The sequence below is a fragment of the Coenobita brevimanus genome, chromosome 96 (assembly GCF_032717465.1).
Source record: "Coenobita brevimanus isolate Jiangsu-jjx chromosome 96, ASM3271746v2, whole genome shotgun sequence".
NCBI lineage: Eukaryota > Metazoa > Arthropoda > Malacostraca > Decapoda > Coenobitidae > Coenobita > Coenobita brevimanus.
In genome coordinates this window covers 3,636,205-3,652,629 of record NC_137049.1, presented here as the reverse complement: position 1 = coordinate 3,652,629, position 16,425 = coordinate 3,636,205, and the positions used below count along the sequence as shown (strand labels likewise).

The 16,425-nt window shown below is 41.7% G+C and overlaps 1 protein-coding gene across 1 annotated transcript in view; it reads right to left on the bottom strand.

The window, feature by feature from the left end:
* Positions 1-16,425, bottom strand: part of LOC145413417 (echinoderm microtubule-associated protein-like 6) — a 44,492-nt gene that overhangs the window by 13,702 nt on the left and 14,365 nt on the right. The window contains exons 13-25 of the mRNA XM_080283102.1: positions 15,730-15,888; positions 15,198-15,327; positions 13,257-13,415; positions 11,595-11,781; positions 11,013-11,212; positions 10,022-10,172; positions 9,385-9,561; positions 8,804-8,981; positions 8,484-8,563; positions 7,182-7,380; positions 6,171-6,449; positions 4,845-5,092; positions 2,402-2,657 (exon numbers count right to left, since the gene is read on the bottom strand). Of these exons, the coding sequence (XP_080139228.1) occupies positions 2,402-2,657; positions 4,845-5,092; positions 6,171-6,449; positions 7,182-7,380; positions 8,484-8,563; positions 8,804-8,981; positions 9,385-9,561; positions 10,022-10,172; positions 11,013-11,212; positions 11,595-11,781; positions 13,257-13,415; positions 15,198-15,327; positions 15,730-15,888 (2,403 nt within the window). The remainder of the gene's footprint in view (positions 1-2,401; positions 2,658-4,844; positions 5,093-6,170; positions 6,450-7,181; positions 7,381-8,483; positions 8,564-8,803; positions 8,982-9,384; positions 9,562-10,021; positions 10,173-11,012; positions 11,213-11,594; positions 11,782-13,256; positions 13,416-15,197; positions 15,328-15,729; positions 15,889-16,425) is intronic.

Genomic DNA, 16,425 nt, shown 5'->3' with positions numbered 1-16,425 from the left:
GAGACATTACTAAGCTTTATCATTGCCAGTGAAAAAACAGGGGTCCTCAAATATGTAGACAAGCCAATCACTTTGAAAAAAATCTCAATATAGTTTTTTACTTCATCTTTTTTCGTTCCGAATATGTAAAAAAATATTGTAGGCTACAACCGCATCCCATATCAAAGGAAATTAATCATCGCAGTACACATCATATAGCTATATATCTTTTTTAATATCACATTGATTCCTTACTGTAGACAATCGTAATATATGCAGTAAAATACCATTTCTCGTATGTGTAAATTGTCTTCGTAGCATTTAAAAAAAAATTCTAATGACAGGCCTTATTATTGCTAGCTGATATGCCGACAACAATGAACACAACTATTTACACATTATTATTGCTATGGATGCACAAAGATATTCCATGCTGGTAACACTGGATAGGTTATCTTACCTGAGGATGCTAGCAGTCAGCCTTGTATATATCTGACAGAAATAAACTACAACGCCCAAAGCAGTGAGTAATGTATCCAAAGAATGTATAAGTTTGTATGTTCAAGATTTAATCATTACAATACCATTTTGTTTCCTTAGTAAGCCAATATTTTTAAAACACAAGTTGAATCACATCAGCCAAAACATGTATGCCAGTGAGTGAAAGAATGATATGAATATACGAAATATCAGGGCATGAATATTATAATAATAGTTTTAAGAAAATATAAACTTGCTGGAATCCAGTTTTTGGTGAGAAGAGTGGGTTTTCAACGTCTCACAAAGATGACAGACCCTGGATGACACTTTCGAGAGGCTACTCATATGTTTAAAGGGAGTAGTTTGGTACAATTCATTGTTGACCCAGTACAAGGACCTAACAAACTCCATCATCCATACTTGATAGCTAGAAGCGCATACTACAAGGACGTCATTTTTATCTTATCCGTGCTGTTTGTTCCTCGCTACGAAGAGGAATTCCAATGTTCAGTATAGCAAAGAGATGTTAGATGGGGCAAAATGAAAAGGTGTCCTGTGACTGAGGAGATTAATACCATATACTTCAGTGTTCACGTCCGTCAAGACATAATAACAATATTAATTTGGATTACCTCTACTTATTGTACCTTAATTCCACTAATATGTACAGTACTCAAGTGAGCTAGTTGCCAATATTCTCATGCAATTATCGGAGTCCCTAATCAGTCAGTGGCCTGCCTGATGCTGTTCCAAACTCACTGTGGATCGTTACCTACAGCCAGCGGACCCCAGACATCCCCATCACCTTAATCGAATACACATAATATTTAGAATCTTATGTGCATCTTTTTACACCCAGTTTTGCTGGGCAAGGTCAAAGTTCAACCTGCTTGTCTTTGTGTGAACAAAATATCTAAAATAGCTTTGATCTGAATTCGATCAAACTTCGTGGATAGGTTAAGGATTACCCAAGGAACTGACCTATTGTTTTTTAGAACAATAGGTTAAAATTCATGGTATCATGGCAAGGTCAGCTTCAACAGTTTTTATCCGATTTAAACCAAACTTTGAGGGTGAGTTTAACGTATGACGAGGATAAAGGGATTCGAATTTTTAAACAATCATTCAAAGTTCAAGGTCACAGGGAAAAATTAACTTTCCGATCTGATTTGGATCAAACTCGATGGTAGGGGTAAGGATCACGAATGAATGAAGTCATGCAAGTATGTGAGTAATTGTCCGAAGGTGATGATGCGGGGCTAAGTCTAATGTTTGGCATCGAGACCAATTTGATTGACACAGGTGTTGCATTCTCTAATTATTTTCTGCTCTCTGGAAGTGACAGGTTCTCAGGTTCTATTTTTTTGCACAAAAACAAGCACCAGAACAGATTAAGTGTCGGATGAAAATGTAGTAAATAGAACACAATGGACGAAGCACAGAATTGTTTCGATCTTATACCCTACTGATATGCTATAGGGTATAGCATATCTAAAGTCCTTCCAGTGTTGATAATCATCTCTTTGCTTTCAGTATAATCGACTCCTAATGTGTCACTGTAGGAAAATTTAGCATTATTTATCACTTCACCGAAGGGAGCAAAAAATAACCTGATGGTTAAAATTTGGCGAGTTTTGAAGCACTATGTATTCGTATTTATTTTTGAGTGGAAATGATAACGTGTTCACTCATGAGTACGGACCTTTTGCGCTCTTCCTGTTAGAGACTGAACACACTGACTACTAACACACGTCCTTCATTTTCCACATTATCAGAAATTAGAACAATGTGATATTCTATTCATAGCTGACTCAGTACGATTCCTCTGTCCAGAGCAAACAATTCCCTAATTCAGACATTTCTGTTGTGATATGGTAATATTTAGCTTTTTGCCTAAGATAATTGCATCACCAAGGACATGATGAGTTCTGTTTGTCTGTACCTTCAACAGGTAGATCATCAGGTTCAGTGTCTTGTTGATCCTCTTCCTGTGTCCCCACACTGCCTCCCTCCTGACTCTCTTCCCCACCTGCCTCTCCATTTGCATCAACCGACTGGCCACGTCCCCTGACCTGCCACACCACCACGGACATGTCAGCACCGCCTGAAGTCACCAGCAGCGAGTCGTCGTAGGTCCAGCGCACGTTAGTTACATGGGAGCTGTGCCCGCGGTACTGCCGGTGCTTCTTAGGACTGCCCTGAAACGTGAGGTTGTGGTCATTCTCCGTGACAGTGGTAATAATACAACTGACCTCACTAAATCTGCAGCAGCAATTGAATCCAGCATTATAAAAATAAAGTTTCATTCGTGCTCTCTACCAACCATACATAATATTATGTAGTGTCGACTGCAGCAAAATTTCCCTTTTCCCTCTCAATACATACCTCTTGAAATTTGAGCCTCAAAACAAATATAAATTAACTATCGCACTTCTATTTCCTGAGCCTAATCTTGGTGGAGGAGTCCTCGAATCTCCAGGTGTTTCTCTCTGATCTGGAACGGCTCTTGATTAGCGAGCTCCCTCTAACAGCAACCGAACTCTCACCAGCCCTATTATTCAGTCCCTCCCTAATTATTTGCTCATCTTTGCCCAGCCATCTCAAGGTACTTCACTCTATAAATATACCTTACTATATTCATCACTGTTTCGTTTTCCTCTTGGCAATGTTCACTCTTCCTTTCATCTTGCTAAGTCACTCCACATGCAGTTCCACGGTAAATTACTTCCTTTTACTCTCAGTTTCAACTAATCGTCTCAGGTTAGGAAAAATATTGAGTTCCATACATCGAAATTAGAAGTAGTACTGTATTAAGTAGAATTCTCATTGCTCCCACACTCACATTTCTATCTCTTGTCACGGATCTTAAAGCCCGACAACTCCATTACTTACTTGTCCTTGTATTAACTTTTTCTCCATCACTCTTGTCTTGGTCGCTTCAGTAGCGTCATTCGTGTAAACACTAAACAACCATAGAGGCATCACACATGTTTATTTCACTGACACACTCTTTCTAGCCACTCACATGAACTTTTTACCCAACCAAATATACTAAAGGTTCTCCATCACTTTTAATGTCTGTTCCTCCTGTACAGTCTGGCGTATGCTTTTTTTTTTTTTTTTCCCAGCTGTTTAAATGCCTTATATTCCCTCCCACATGCTTTCTCTACCATTTGCATCACTTCAGAATGGTGAAACACACAACTCCCACCATGCAGGAAGCCTTGTTATTGTTCACTCAGTCATATATTCTGTCGTACTTTGTTGTCTATGCTTCTTCGTAATCTTTGCCTACAGCAGTTAACACTGTATTCTCCGACAGTTGTGCAGTCAATAGGAACACCTCTTCTATTGTACAGGGGTGTGATTATTACTCTTTCCATTCAGCTGGTGCAACTTATATCAAGGCTTCTCCCCACAGCAGGGAACTAAAGCGAACAATCCGGGTAGATTTGTCATAGGATGTTCTAGGGATGATTTAGAATATGGTGTACATTTTTGTTCAAGGGAATGTGGCTCTTGATTAATTTGGGCAACTTCTGGCATCGTTACCCTTAAGGTCATTGCCGCTGTACGGCAAGAATGAATTGAAGGTAAACACAGAAACCCCACCAAATGAACATCAAACACAGAAATCAGACACTTACTATAAAACCACACATTTAAACTGCAGCTCATTAAGGAAGTTTTTTCAGTAAAGAAGAAATTGGCTCTTTCCATCATACACGTCTCTTCACCAAGTAGGCTACTGAGGGGAGAAGACAACGCCGATCTCTTGCCCTGATCCTTAGAAGATATGGACGGCGAGCATCCCCAGGACTGGGTCACTCAATCAATAACACCTTATAGTCAAATGGACCTGACAATCATTACAATAAGGAGGAAGTGTCCCCTCCAGAGGTAGGCACTGTGTCAGACTTGTATGACATTCTCAGGCGAGTCATGGTAGTGATAAAGTTACCTCACTAGTGTAATCCAAACAATGAACCTGCCTACTGTGGCTGCACCTCACTAATATAGCGTCATTGGCAGTTTAATATCGAGAACAAAATTAATATTTAGATATTAATTGGGAAGTTCATTTCCGGTTCTTCTGACCACAAGACATGGCAATAAACGACTAGCAGGAAAGTGATACCTGAGTAAAGTTGTTGCCATGTGTAAAAGACTAGCAGGAAAGTGATACCTGAGTAAAGTTGTTGCCATGTGTAAAAGACTAGCAGGAAAGTGATACCTGAGTAAAGTTGTTGCCATGTGTAAACGACTAGCAGGAAAGTGATACCTCAGTAAAGTTGTTGTCATGTGTACATACAGTATCGTACTGTATATTTAGACAAACAAATACGTGACTGATAGTATTCCCAAACCACTGTATATTCACTGACCTGTGAAGGGTATCTGTAGAGCCTCAGCAAACCGTTATCATCACAGGCAGCTGCCACCAGAGGCAGCTTGGCGGCGGTGGCGACGGCATTGATGTCGGAAAGGTCATCACCGGAACCCCAGATGCCCTCTGTCGTCACGTCCAGTGGGCAGGTGAGCGGGGCCGCCCAGTTCAAGTCCATCCGGGCAGACTCTGGTAGAAGTTGTCGTGTGCCGTGGGGAGCCTCATAAAAAAGCTCCTCGCCCGCAGCTAGTGGTAGTAGTGATGTGTCAGCAGCAAGACAGGATCAAGGAGACAAAGTAAACCATAAAAAATTTAAAGTATTTGATACAGCAGCCTAATTACCGTAACTATTTACCCGTATAAAATGAAGTAATATTCCAGGCTTTTAAAAAATTATAGAAGCAATTTCTGGTGTATATCTATATCCTCTATCTATCTATCTATCTGTCTAACTGTACACATATCTACTTATCACCATCTAGTTATGTCCGTGTATCCACACACACACACACACACACACACACACACACACACACACACACACACACACACTGTAGAAACATTCTGATACGTTTACATGAGTGTTCGTGCTCTTTGAATGGTATTATATTATATAATCTTCAATGTCTCCAGCATTCGCTTACAATTCTCTTGCATCTTTACGGGATCATCTAACTATGAATACTTTTATATTATGGGTCTCTCAGTGAATCTGTATCATATAATTTTTAAGTTGATCTTTTTAGTTTCCTTCCTGATTTGTGTATCATCACTTTCAGGCTCTTATGACTTAGACCAGGCTGGACAATAGCGTTTGGCATTGTTGGAATTGATTGGTAGAGCTGACACGACAATGAAAGCTATAATGATCTTATACTAGTATTATCACTGTCTCCCATTCTCATTCTAAGATGAACCCTCCGATGTTACATGCAACCTGTCATAATTATCCCTACCATGAGAGAATTAAAACCTATTTCATATCTTCATTCTTACGTACTTTTATGCCTTTTTCAGTTTTTGGAGGAGTGCGAATATTAGAAGCAAATATTAATTGCTTTGGTCACTCACCGGTTCTGTGTCTGTCAAACTACGACATCGCTAACTGATTTTGAAATGAGAGTCTTGTCACTGAATCATAAAAATTTTACAGATATATTTCATATGGATTAGAATATGTTTATGGGTATTTTGCTTCCCTTTACCGTCCACCTTGATATAATATCGTCCATTGAATTATCTAGACACTCTGCTTTAGTCTTGCTACCCATCATTTCTTGTGTAAATTCTTATGTTTGTCTACCTCATCTGGCGTGTAACAGACCTGTATTTATCTGCAGGAGCCGTGAGTCTGCATGCCAGGAGAGATGTGTGACCCTAGCTGAAGCCCCACGACACACTCCCACACGCCGCAGTCCCGACCCCTCCTTGCTCACACTGTCGCCATCCGTGTCCACCACGTACAGATCCACCACGCCCTCCTGCGACCCCACGGCCAGAAGGCGACCACTCGGGGAAAAACGGACGTCTGTGATCTCCGAGAAGCGGTGGTGCGCTCCTCCGTGCTTCTCTAGGCTGGGGTACAGATACAGCCCGACGCTGCCTGAGGATGACACGAAGGGATAAGACATGGCTTGAGTTAGGCATATCGGTCTCTGCCATGACCTTTGCCATTGCCTTAGTTAATGCAGAGCAAGAGCCATTGGCATCCGAATCATCAGCCATTAAATACACCTCCAATAACAAAATTAGAGGAAGTTACATATTCACTCCCTCTTTGTGTTTCTTTCCTTGTTTTTGCCACAAGATATCTCAAAACTTACAGAAGGGTTCCAATGAAATGTTATGGATATTTGGGTCATTAGCTGAGGAAGACATGATTAAATTTTGTTGGTGATTTAAGTCTGAGCCCCGGTTCAGATCTATTTTTTATTCATTTCTCCACAAGATATCTTAAAAAGAAAATTATCGACGGATATTAATAAAATTTTGTGGATATGTCGGTCATGGGCCAATGAAGAGTTGACTTAATTTTGGTGGTGATCTGAGTTGTCTGGTATAGGCGTTGGTGGGGGTTTGCGCTCTCTGTGTGCGCTCAACATGTTCCAGTTTTGTATTCATATTTATAAGAGTGCGTCGTCAAGTGAACAGTGTATGGGAGTAAATCAGTTGATTAGTAATAAAAGAACACTGCCCATTTACACATTTACAGGACATTCAGCCTGGTCCTAATTTACTGTGTAGCAGTTAAGAGGACACAAACTGGAGGCAGTTAAGAGGATACAAACTGGGAAAAGTAAGAAAGAAACATTGAGAAATCCATATATTCACCGACCGTCGAGAAAGCCAATGGCCAGGAGAGGTGCTGAAGAGTGTAAGTGTAGACAATGTGCTGCCTTGCGAAGGTTTGCAGACCCCAGTGCCCTGCCACTGTCCAGCGCCCACCGCCTCAGGGTGTTGTCCCCGCCCACCGTCACCGCCTCCAGCAGCCGTGGATGTGTGTCCAAACCCCACACCTCGCCCTTACTGTGGCCCTAAGGAGGAAGGGACGATATAAAGGCGTACATCAAGAAGAGACTGTGATCTGTGTAAGAATTATATACAGATAGTTAGACAGATTGATATAGTACAGATAGATGGATAATTGGATGTCTGTGGGGGGGGGGAAGGAGACAACACACTGAGTTAGAGTATGTATATAACTAGGGAATGTAATCTTGGAGGTAGGGAAAGGCATGGAAGGGAAAGATGTCTTGTATGGCTCTGCGTATGAAGTTTTGATTCAGAATAAGTAAAGAAACAACTGATTTATGATAGAAATGGATGAATTAACGTGACAGTCAACAGAATGGTTCAATACCACATGTGGTCTGAGAAGAACATATTAATATGTGGCATATTTAGTATGAACGATCTGACCCTGGCGCTAGCCTGAGTGATTAGCATTACCAGCTTAGAAGCTGCAGGTCCGAGACTGCCATAGTTCGAATGCTGGTGTGAGGAGCTGGTGTCACTCGACTCTGGTGTCTTTCCATTCTCTGGGGGTCGATTGTTAAACTGAGTACCCAGGGTAACACCTTGGAGAGGTAGATAGAATAATCTGGATAATGCAGTGTTTTATATCACACGACAGTATAACCCGCCACAGGCTAGAAGGTTTATTTTACGGAGATGACTACCGCGGTCAAGTGCCTCAGGGCGCCTGCCCTCACCTTTACCTTGGAGAAAGAAATCTGAAGGTCTGGATAACGAGTTTTTGTAGTTGTTGTTGTTTTTGTTGAGTATCCCCCGTCTGTCATACGAAAAATAGTGTTTCCTTCATTCACAAAGGGAAACTGTTGACAACTTCTAGTGGTACTTATTTTATTTCTCTTGTTATGGGTCTCACCCAATAATGAAAATTTTGGTCTAGGTCATGATGACACCACTGTTTATTGTCTAGGTAACTGTGCTTAGCTGAATCATAACCTAAGAGATGTTTTTTATTCCTCTATACCACAATAAGTATTACAGTTTAGCAACTTGTATTTTAAACACTAACTTTTGCTTTAGGGAGGATTTCTTATCGTGTGGCCTTTGTTCTTTCTTCAAGGCCTCTTCTTCCTCTGGCTCTTCTGAAAGTAATAACATTACTGACCTGGACCAGGACAGTGAATATGCCGTGTTGATCCATCAGGAGAAGTTCTGCGTGCTGTGTGGCCACCAGAAGAGGACCGTCTGGAATCGGACTGGAACTTTCATTCTCAGCAGTGGTGGCAGGTGTTTCATCCTCGGCAGCATCTTTCTTGTCTGGATCTCCAGCCGGCATTTTGTCAGGGTCTGGCGTAAGTGGAGTAGATGAGTGGTTCTGATCGTTTGCAGCTGAGGCAGGCTTACCATCGTTGCCAGTAGCCGATGATACATTTTCTTCATCAACGTGGCCGTTCACATTAGGGCCATTAACTTCTGAAGGCAAACCGTTGACCATGGCAACAGGTGCAGTGGAGAGGCCTCTGATACCTGGCTGAGAGGAAGTGAGAGCAACGGCGGAGAGATTGTCAAGGAAGCGGTCAGTGACGGGGTAAGTCTTGAGACACTTCTTAACATCACGATCCCACCGGCACACCAACCCGTCCTGCCCACCAGTCCAGACGCTCTGTTGGTGGGGTAAAAAGAGCCGTGGTTATGGGGTAGGGTGAAAGGAAGTGCATTGACAGGCATTAACGAGTATTTTATACTCTTTCTGTGAACGTGAATATCATCTATGGGTACCAGTGAATATATAGTCTTAACAGAAAATAAATTTAATAAGAATGCCTCACTAACCATTCACGGCATCCATCCACATACCGCCCAAAATTCCTCCAGGATTCATAAGATACATACGTTATCCACAAAATCCATCAAAACACCTTAGATATTTATCCAATATCCATAATATTCGTGTATTCAAAATGATTCACTCACATACTCAAATTGTCAGTAAGAATATTCAGTAGGCTCATTCGCACACTGTAGGATTACCGGTATTCAGATGCAACAGAAGCTATGTACTGTACGTGAGGTGTGACGTGGATGGAGTAGACGGGGTATTTGTGTGCCCTGACGCTGCGCTCTACCTTTGCGTCCCGCACCACCAGCACGTGCCCCGTTGACACCCCAAACAACCACCACTCGCCTCCTGTTGTGCCCTCACCCCCACCCACGCCTCCGGCACGCCCACACAGCACCGTGCTCTGGCAGGAACCATGGGCAACACAGCCAGGGTGAGTGCAGGAAAAGATGATGTAAAGTGATTCGTTGAAAAAAAAAAAAAAAAAAACGTGTATTGTAGAGGTGTATGGTATGTAGGAAGACTGCTGGGCCTTGATAGCAGGCTGTGAAGCCTATGCCCAGAGTCGGACACATTAAAAAAAAAAAAAAAGGCAAAATAGTTCTTTAATTTACAGATTATTACTGTTCGAAGACAGATCTACTCTTTTTTTGTCAATGACTTAATAAAGTTTCATAATAATCTTGGCCATGAATGTAGAAAATATTATCATAAATTTCAATGGCCACTACATTCATTTTGTTAATCTATCAGATGGGGAAAACAAGTTCATTACCAAAATTTCAACTGAGAAAATTTACGCAGGTGGATGCGTGTTGGTGCTGTTTGTACTTTTATCCTGCTACCGGCAAGAGGATCCTCACCTGTCTGAACTTGTTTCCTAACAGCACCTGACGATAGGTCAGTCCCCCGCCTGCTTGAGTCCAGAACTTTATATGCTTCACGCCGAAGGTCACCACCTGACTGGCGTTCCAAGGGCTCATGGTCACACCAAATACTCGATCACTATGACCTCTGTGGAGGATGAAACCAGTGATCTAAGTGATGGTGATCAGTAGGGAAGGTTTCCTTTCTGCTGTTCCAAACTGGTTATCACCACAGTTACTAAGCACTCCGAGCAACGGTATAAAAGTGGAGCATAGTTGACAAAGATCCCTTCTTTGATAACAGATAAGTTCCAATGTTACAGAGTTTCAGAGCCAGTGCATTTCTCAAAACATCTTGATTATGATGGGCGATACTGGTGTAACTGTCAACAGACACAACAATAACATATTGACCGAACTTTAAGATACGAGCTAGTTGGCAGTTAATCACGGATACTGAAAGTAAAAAAAATTAACAGGCCACTGTCATCACTCTCAGCACTGTATCTGTTCATCTACTAGGCACCCTTGCAAGAGCGCCATACTGTTCCACTGCAATAGCCCTAGACAGACGCCTTCCCCCTTACAGTTCTGTGAGATGAAAAAGGCGAGTAGTACAATCTCTAGTCCTGTCACAGTACACTGGTATTTTACTTTTCTAGGTGCGAGGCAAGTGTTTTTTCTTTAACAGCGTGAACACCATCATTTCACTGAAACTTTACAAAGGTAATGTGAGTACTGGAGTCGAGAGAAGGTAGCCTTTAGTCACATTTCACTCCTCCTTTCTAAGAATTTCTCATTGTGTCGATTTACATCGGTAATGCAGGTCTGGTCTTTTTTCGTACATCCTTCATTCCTCCAGCACGAATAAATTTATCGACATCTCTAAGCAAGAAGAAACAATAACTAATTATTGCACAGTTGACCGTGTTTCTCTGAACTGCACTTACCCACATTTGCCCTCCACCCAACCCCTTTGTCTCCATACCTGGCCGTGGCGATCTTGTACCCCTTGAGCCAGTTCCAGACCACGATGGTGTGATGATCGTCCAGACCAATAGAGGTCAGTCGCTGGCCATCACCACTGAAAGCCACGCCAGCTACACCTCTCGAGTGGCCTCCCTGAAGAAGCGACAGGATGCGTACCGTCTCTCCTTCCCACACGTGAATCGTCGTGTCACGCCCTGCCTTGATTGAGGACATTGACAATTTTAATTTGTGAGTAAAAAATCGATAACAATCAGTCACATAGGACCTTTTGAGACTTACAGGCCCGAGTCTAGGCTACTAGTCTCCATAACTATTAAAGTAGAACGCTGTTGTAATATTACGTGATCAGATAATCTCTGGTTATTTCTAGGATATTAGTCGTAATCCCTACAGACAAGAAGATTCTCCCACTCTAGCCAGTGTATCCTACCACTAGACCACCAGATGTCTATAAAGTAATGTTTATTGTAAAAGAGAATGATTATGAAAGGGATGAGAATTCGCAAATAGACCAGAACTGTATCTTTAAAACTGTCAGAGATAATACCCGGTGCATTCCATATTACGGTAAAGTGGTCACCTGTCCCGACGCGACAATCTTAGCGGCTGGGTCAACAGTGAGGCAGAGAATATCGTCGGTGTGGTGGAGGTAGTGGCGTTGCCGGCGAGTGACGGGGTCCAGCACCACTCCCACTGCTGCCACAGGGTACACTACGCTGCCATCCATCAGCAGGTGCACGTTGTTCACACTCTCTTCCGACCGTACTCTGCACAAACGCACCATATCTCAGTAAAATAAACTTGATTTTGTCCTGTCGGAGATAGGCAATTATCCGCTGTTGCCTTCAGTTTCCCTTCACTGTAAGCTAAATTAAAAGAAGTCTGGATGTGTGTGCGTTGCGTGTGCGTGTGTGATGCTTCAGTGCTTCTTCCAGTTCGTTTTTCATTGTTGTTCCTTGTAATGTGCTTGCATGTACCCGATATTTTTAAAACAATGTTCCTACAGATATATTTGTTCTTTGGAATATCAGTACTTGTGCAGCGTTCACATAAAAGTATGGTATACCTCATTTCCGTCGATTTCTGATTTTTTTAAATCTATCATGAGCACTGCACATGCAACCAAATAAGAAGTGATGCTCTGAACGCTAACGAGTCAGCAAAATTGACTGACTTCTACACCAACACGTGAAACAACAAAACATATGGGCACATTATCACATCAGTCATCTATAGACTGTTCTGAAAGTAAAGCCAATCTCTCTCTCTCTCTCTCTCTCTCTCTCTCTCTCTCTCTCTCTCTCTCACACACACACACACACACACACACACACACACAGCTGGCAAAGACAACATAAATGATCCACATGCAATTGATCTTCTTTATAGCACAATTTCTGGGAACAGGGGATTAGTCATGCCTCCGTCGACATCACTGTTTATCACACAACACGACTGCATAGATTCCAGAGCAGTAACTAAAACACCGCCTCACATCGTGCCACAATAAGGATGTGACAATCTCGGCTGATTAAAGTCGTCTGGCTTTAACGGGTCTCTAATCTGCCCTGAAATTGTCACATCCCCATCTTGAGAACTGGGGTGTAACAACAGATTAACACTAAACTATGAGAGTAATCATGAAGAAGTGCTATGGAAAGGATGTTCAGCCTTAGTACTGTCTATTTCTGCCATCTCACCTACATGAAATAAGCTGGAAAACGATGAAAATTAAGGCCTAGATAAGATGAATAGAATATCTCGACCATAAAGGCGTTTTTGGTAATGGTATTAACACCCAAGTTCCTTGACCCACCCATACCTAAATAAAATCGAGCCTTAGCCGATATACAATACTATACCCTTTCTGCTGTAACTTTGCCCAGAATTTCTGTCTTTTGCAGCTTCTATTACCATAGATCGTTAGCATGAAAAAGAAAATAGAACAACTCTGCATCCTTGCCATAGCACACTAGTTTTAATTTGTTGTTTCAGTTCAGATTTCAATATGACGAGATGACAGTTTTAGGCCAAAAGAGCGTAAAAACAGTACAGTGTTGTCTTGCCTATGAGAAGATTAATTGTAACAGTACTGGCTGTCTCAGGCTCCTATGACTATCTTTTAAGTTAACACGATCATCTGGCGTTAGCTGAAGAGGAATACTAGAGTTGTCCTGAGTATAAGAGGGTTAAGAGTGACGCACTAGAGTTGTTCTGAGTATAAGTGTTAAGAGGGACGCACCCGAAGACATGAGTCATGAGGAGGGTGTGGTGTGGCGGGGTATCTGGATGGCGGGAAGCGCTGGTCTTGGCGGCGCGACGGCGGGCGAAGGTAGAGTCATCAGCCACCTCCACCTCTATCACACCTTTGCCACTCCCTCCTCCACCCTTCTTTTCTCTCCTATTGAAAGTGACCTCGTTAATATTTAGTCTGAGTAGATCTTGTTAACACTTCCAGGTTCATTTGACTCTCAGCTGTATAAAATCGTCCTGTTTAGCAGGAAGAAAATGCTATGGCAGAAGTAACTAAAAGACTGCTAAAAGTATTAATAGTATCAGGCTTCTACGACTCACTCAGGTGAATATAATCGTCTGACATTTGCTGGCTTATAATACGAGAGTAGACACAAACATAAGAGTGCTATGAGACCCTGCTAGCTACTTTCCATTATCCTTGTTCTACATCCACACCTCTCTTATTCTCATTCTGCCACACCATCTCATCTGTCACCTTTTTTTCGATGCCCAGCATAATTAGGCTAACATATGTATAACAATGTCGGCATCATTGTACCTAATATACATGAATCTTCGCTCAAACTGACACTTAAGCCCTTCCACTCGCTCCTCAGTGCACCTTATGGATTGCATCAGGTACCTGAGTTCCATCTATTGCTATGTCTGTTCCCATATATTCCAAAATATCCCCTCTAACATATCCTCGCATCAGGCTGCTGTCATATCGTTGTGCCGTCTCCTTATCTCATATTAACTTTTATTGTCTTTGTCTCATCCACATTCTCTTTCTTGTTTTACCCCCTAAATCAGAAACAAAATTGTGTCATCTAGTTTGCTTCCCAGTCTAACCCCTTCCTTGCATGTTTTAAGTTGTCCCTCTGCCCACAACATTTAACCTGCCTCTCCCACCAACCCATTGATGAACAAACTGTATAGCCAAGGACATAGCACGTACCCCAAAAGTAAGACTTCTTCTCCCTTAGAACATTTACCCTTCTCTCTTCTCGCTCACATTCATGCCTTGCTTGTTCAGAAAAGATTTTTCATTGCACCCCATAGTTGTGAAACAACTGCCATAAAATCAATCACCAACTTGTCATACATTATCTCCAAAGCCAGGAATACTTGAGTCCAACTCGGGACAGGGTGAGCAATGGGGAAAGTGCTAAAATACGGGTCGAAAGTTCTAGAACTAGTTAAAAAAAAAAAAAAAAAAAGCGAAAATCCGTCGCAAAAAGTATATTGTCAAAAGAGATAGTCATGAATCAGAAAGAACAATACATTCAAGAGCCTTTTCTCTGCCATTGAAAGAATCAAAGTCTAAAAGCTTACAAAAGTAGTCTTTTTCTGCAAAAAGTGAACAAAATAGAACTCAAATATCTTATATATATATATATATATATATATAAATATATATATATATATATATATATATATATATGTGTGTGTGTGTGTGTGTGTGTGTGTGTGTGTGTGTGTGTGTGTGTGTGTAGTATACTGTTAAGTATCGAATAATAAATATATTTTTTATATTGATTAAGACCCTACCGTTGATATTCTACAAACTGAATGTTAATATCTGTAGAACAGTTCACAAATGCCTAACCTCTGCATTCATCACTGTCTAGGTTAAGCACACTAGCAGCATAATTGCCTTTATTTTCGTTTATAATATTCTAGAAATATTAAATGAATATTATATTTTAGTCATGACAGTATATATTTCCGTATTCGAGTTCCTTCATTACTTCAAGATATACTTTATCAGAATCTCCTTCCATCAAGAGATTGACCTTCATACCAACCAGCAGAACTCCGCAGGTTTAAAAAAACTGCATCGTGTGAGTTTCTTTATGAGATTAGCTGCATTCATGTGTACAACACCTATAATTAATGATATTAGCGATTACTGTATTATGATACAACTGAATTATGGCAATGTCACCTCTTTTTGGTCTTGGTGGGTTGTAGGGACCCGTCCAGGTCTATGGTCAGCTCCGGTATTCCCTCCAGCTCGTCTTCAGTGTCCAGCACATCATCGTCTGATTCACCCTCCACTGCCGGCGACACCTGCACTGTGAGGCCTAAGGTTACCCTACTGGAACCCCTCAAGCTTCTGACAGTCATAGTTTGCATTTTATTTATCTAATCATTAGGTGTATAATTAGAGATGGAAAAATAGTATATTGTTGTAGCCCACAGCGAAGAGAAGTGCATCTTATTTCATGCAAGGTACATTAAGTGTGAGACATTCATTACAACATATGTTACACATTAGGATATTCATGAGATGAACTCAGGCCTTTCTAAATATCCTATCTTAATTATCTGCCAAACAAACTCTTTGTAACCAGAGTCAATCTAACCTTCCCTTCGTGCGAGTCTTCGTAAATCTGGCTAAATCACTGTTGACAGCCGAGACAAATATAACATGTAATTTTTCTTTCATATGGCTCAGCCTAATCAGCTCCACTGACCTCTCTCGCGTGGAGGCGTGTCTGGACGGACGTTGCGGAACCTCCAGACGAAGACGGCGTGGTCCGCGCCTCCCACTGACACAACAGTCTGACCGTCACTCAGCCACCGCACGTTGGTAACGTGAGCGCTGTGCCCTACGAAGCTCCGAGATTTGGATCCTGTTGACAAGATACTCTTGTGAAGATTAAGAAATCGCGTGTATGAACAAGGTGTTGAGAGACAGGAGGTAGACTATATTTCTTGTTGGAGAAAACGTTAAATTAAACATCGTCCATCCCACATTGTATTTTTCTCAAAGTGTATTACTCACACCCTGTCTCACAACCCAGCACCAACTCAGTCTATCCTAGTCAATTATTTTCTCCCAGCCGACCCTTCATAAACTCCCATTATCGACATTAGAGATATCTGCGACTTACCCTTTCCAACCGCCAACACCGACCCTTATACAGCACTTACATTCATGAGGTATTCACGCCCCTACCCTACACCCTCAATTACCACCTTAGCCAGTCCAACTCCCTCCTATATTTTATTCCGCCATCATTGACTTCCATCCTATAGGCGTGTTCACAGGTCTCACCTCCATCGTATATACTTCTCTGACATACCACAACATCCAGCATTACCTATCATACCTACACATTCCTCCTTACTCAACCCATTCATCTATAATCATTTGTAAATATCATAAA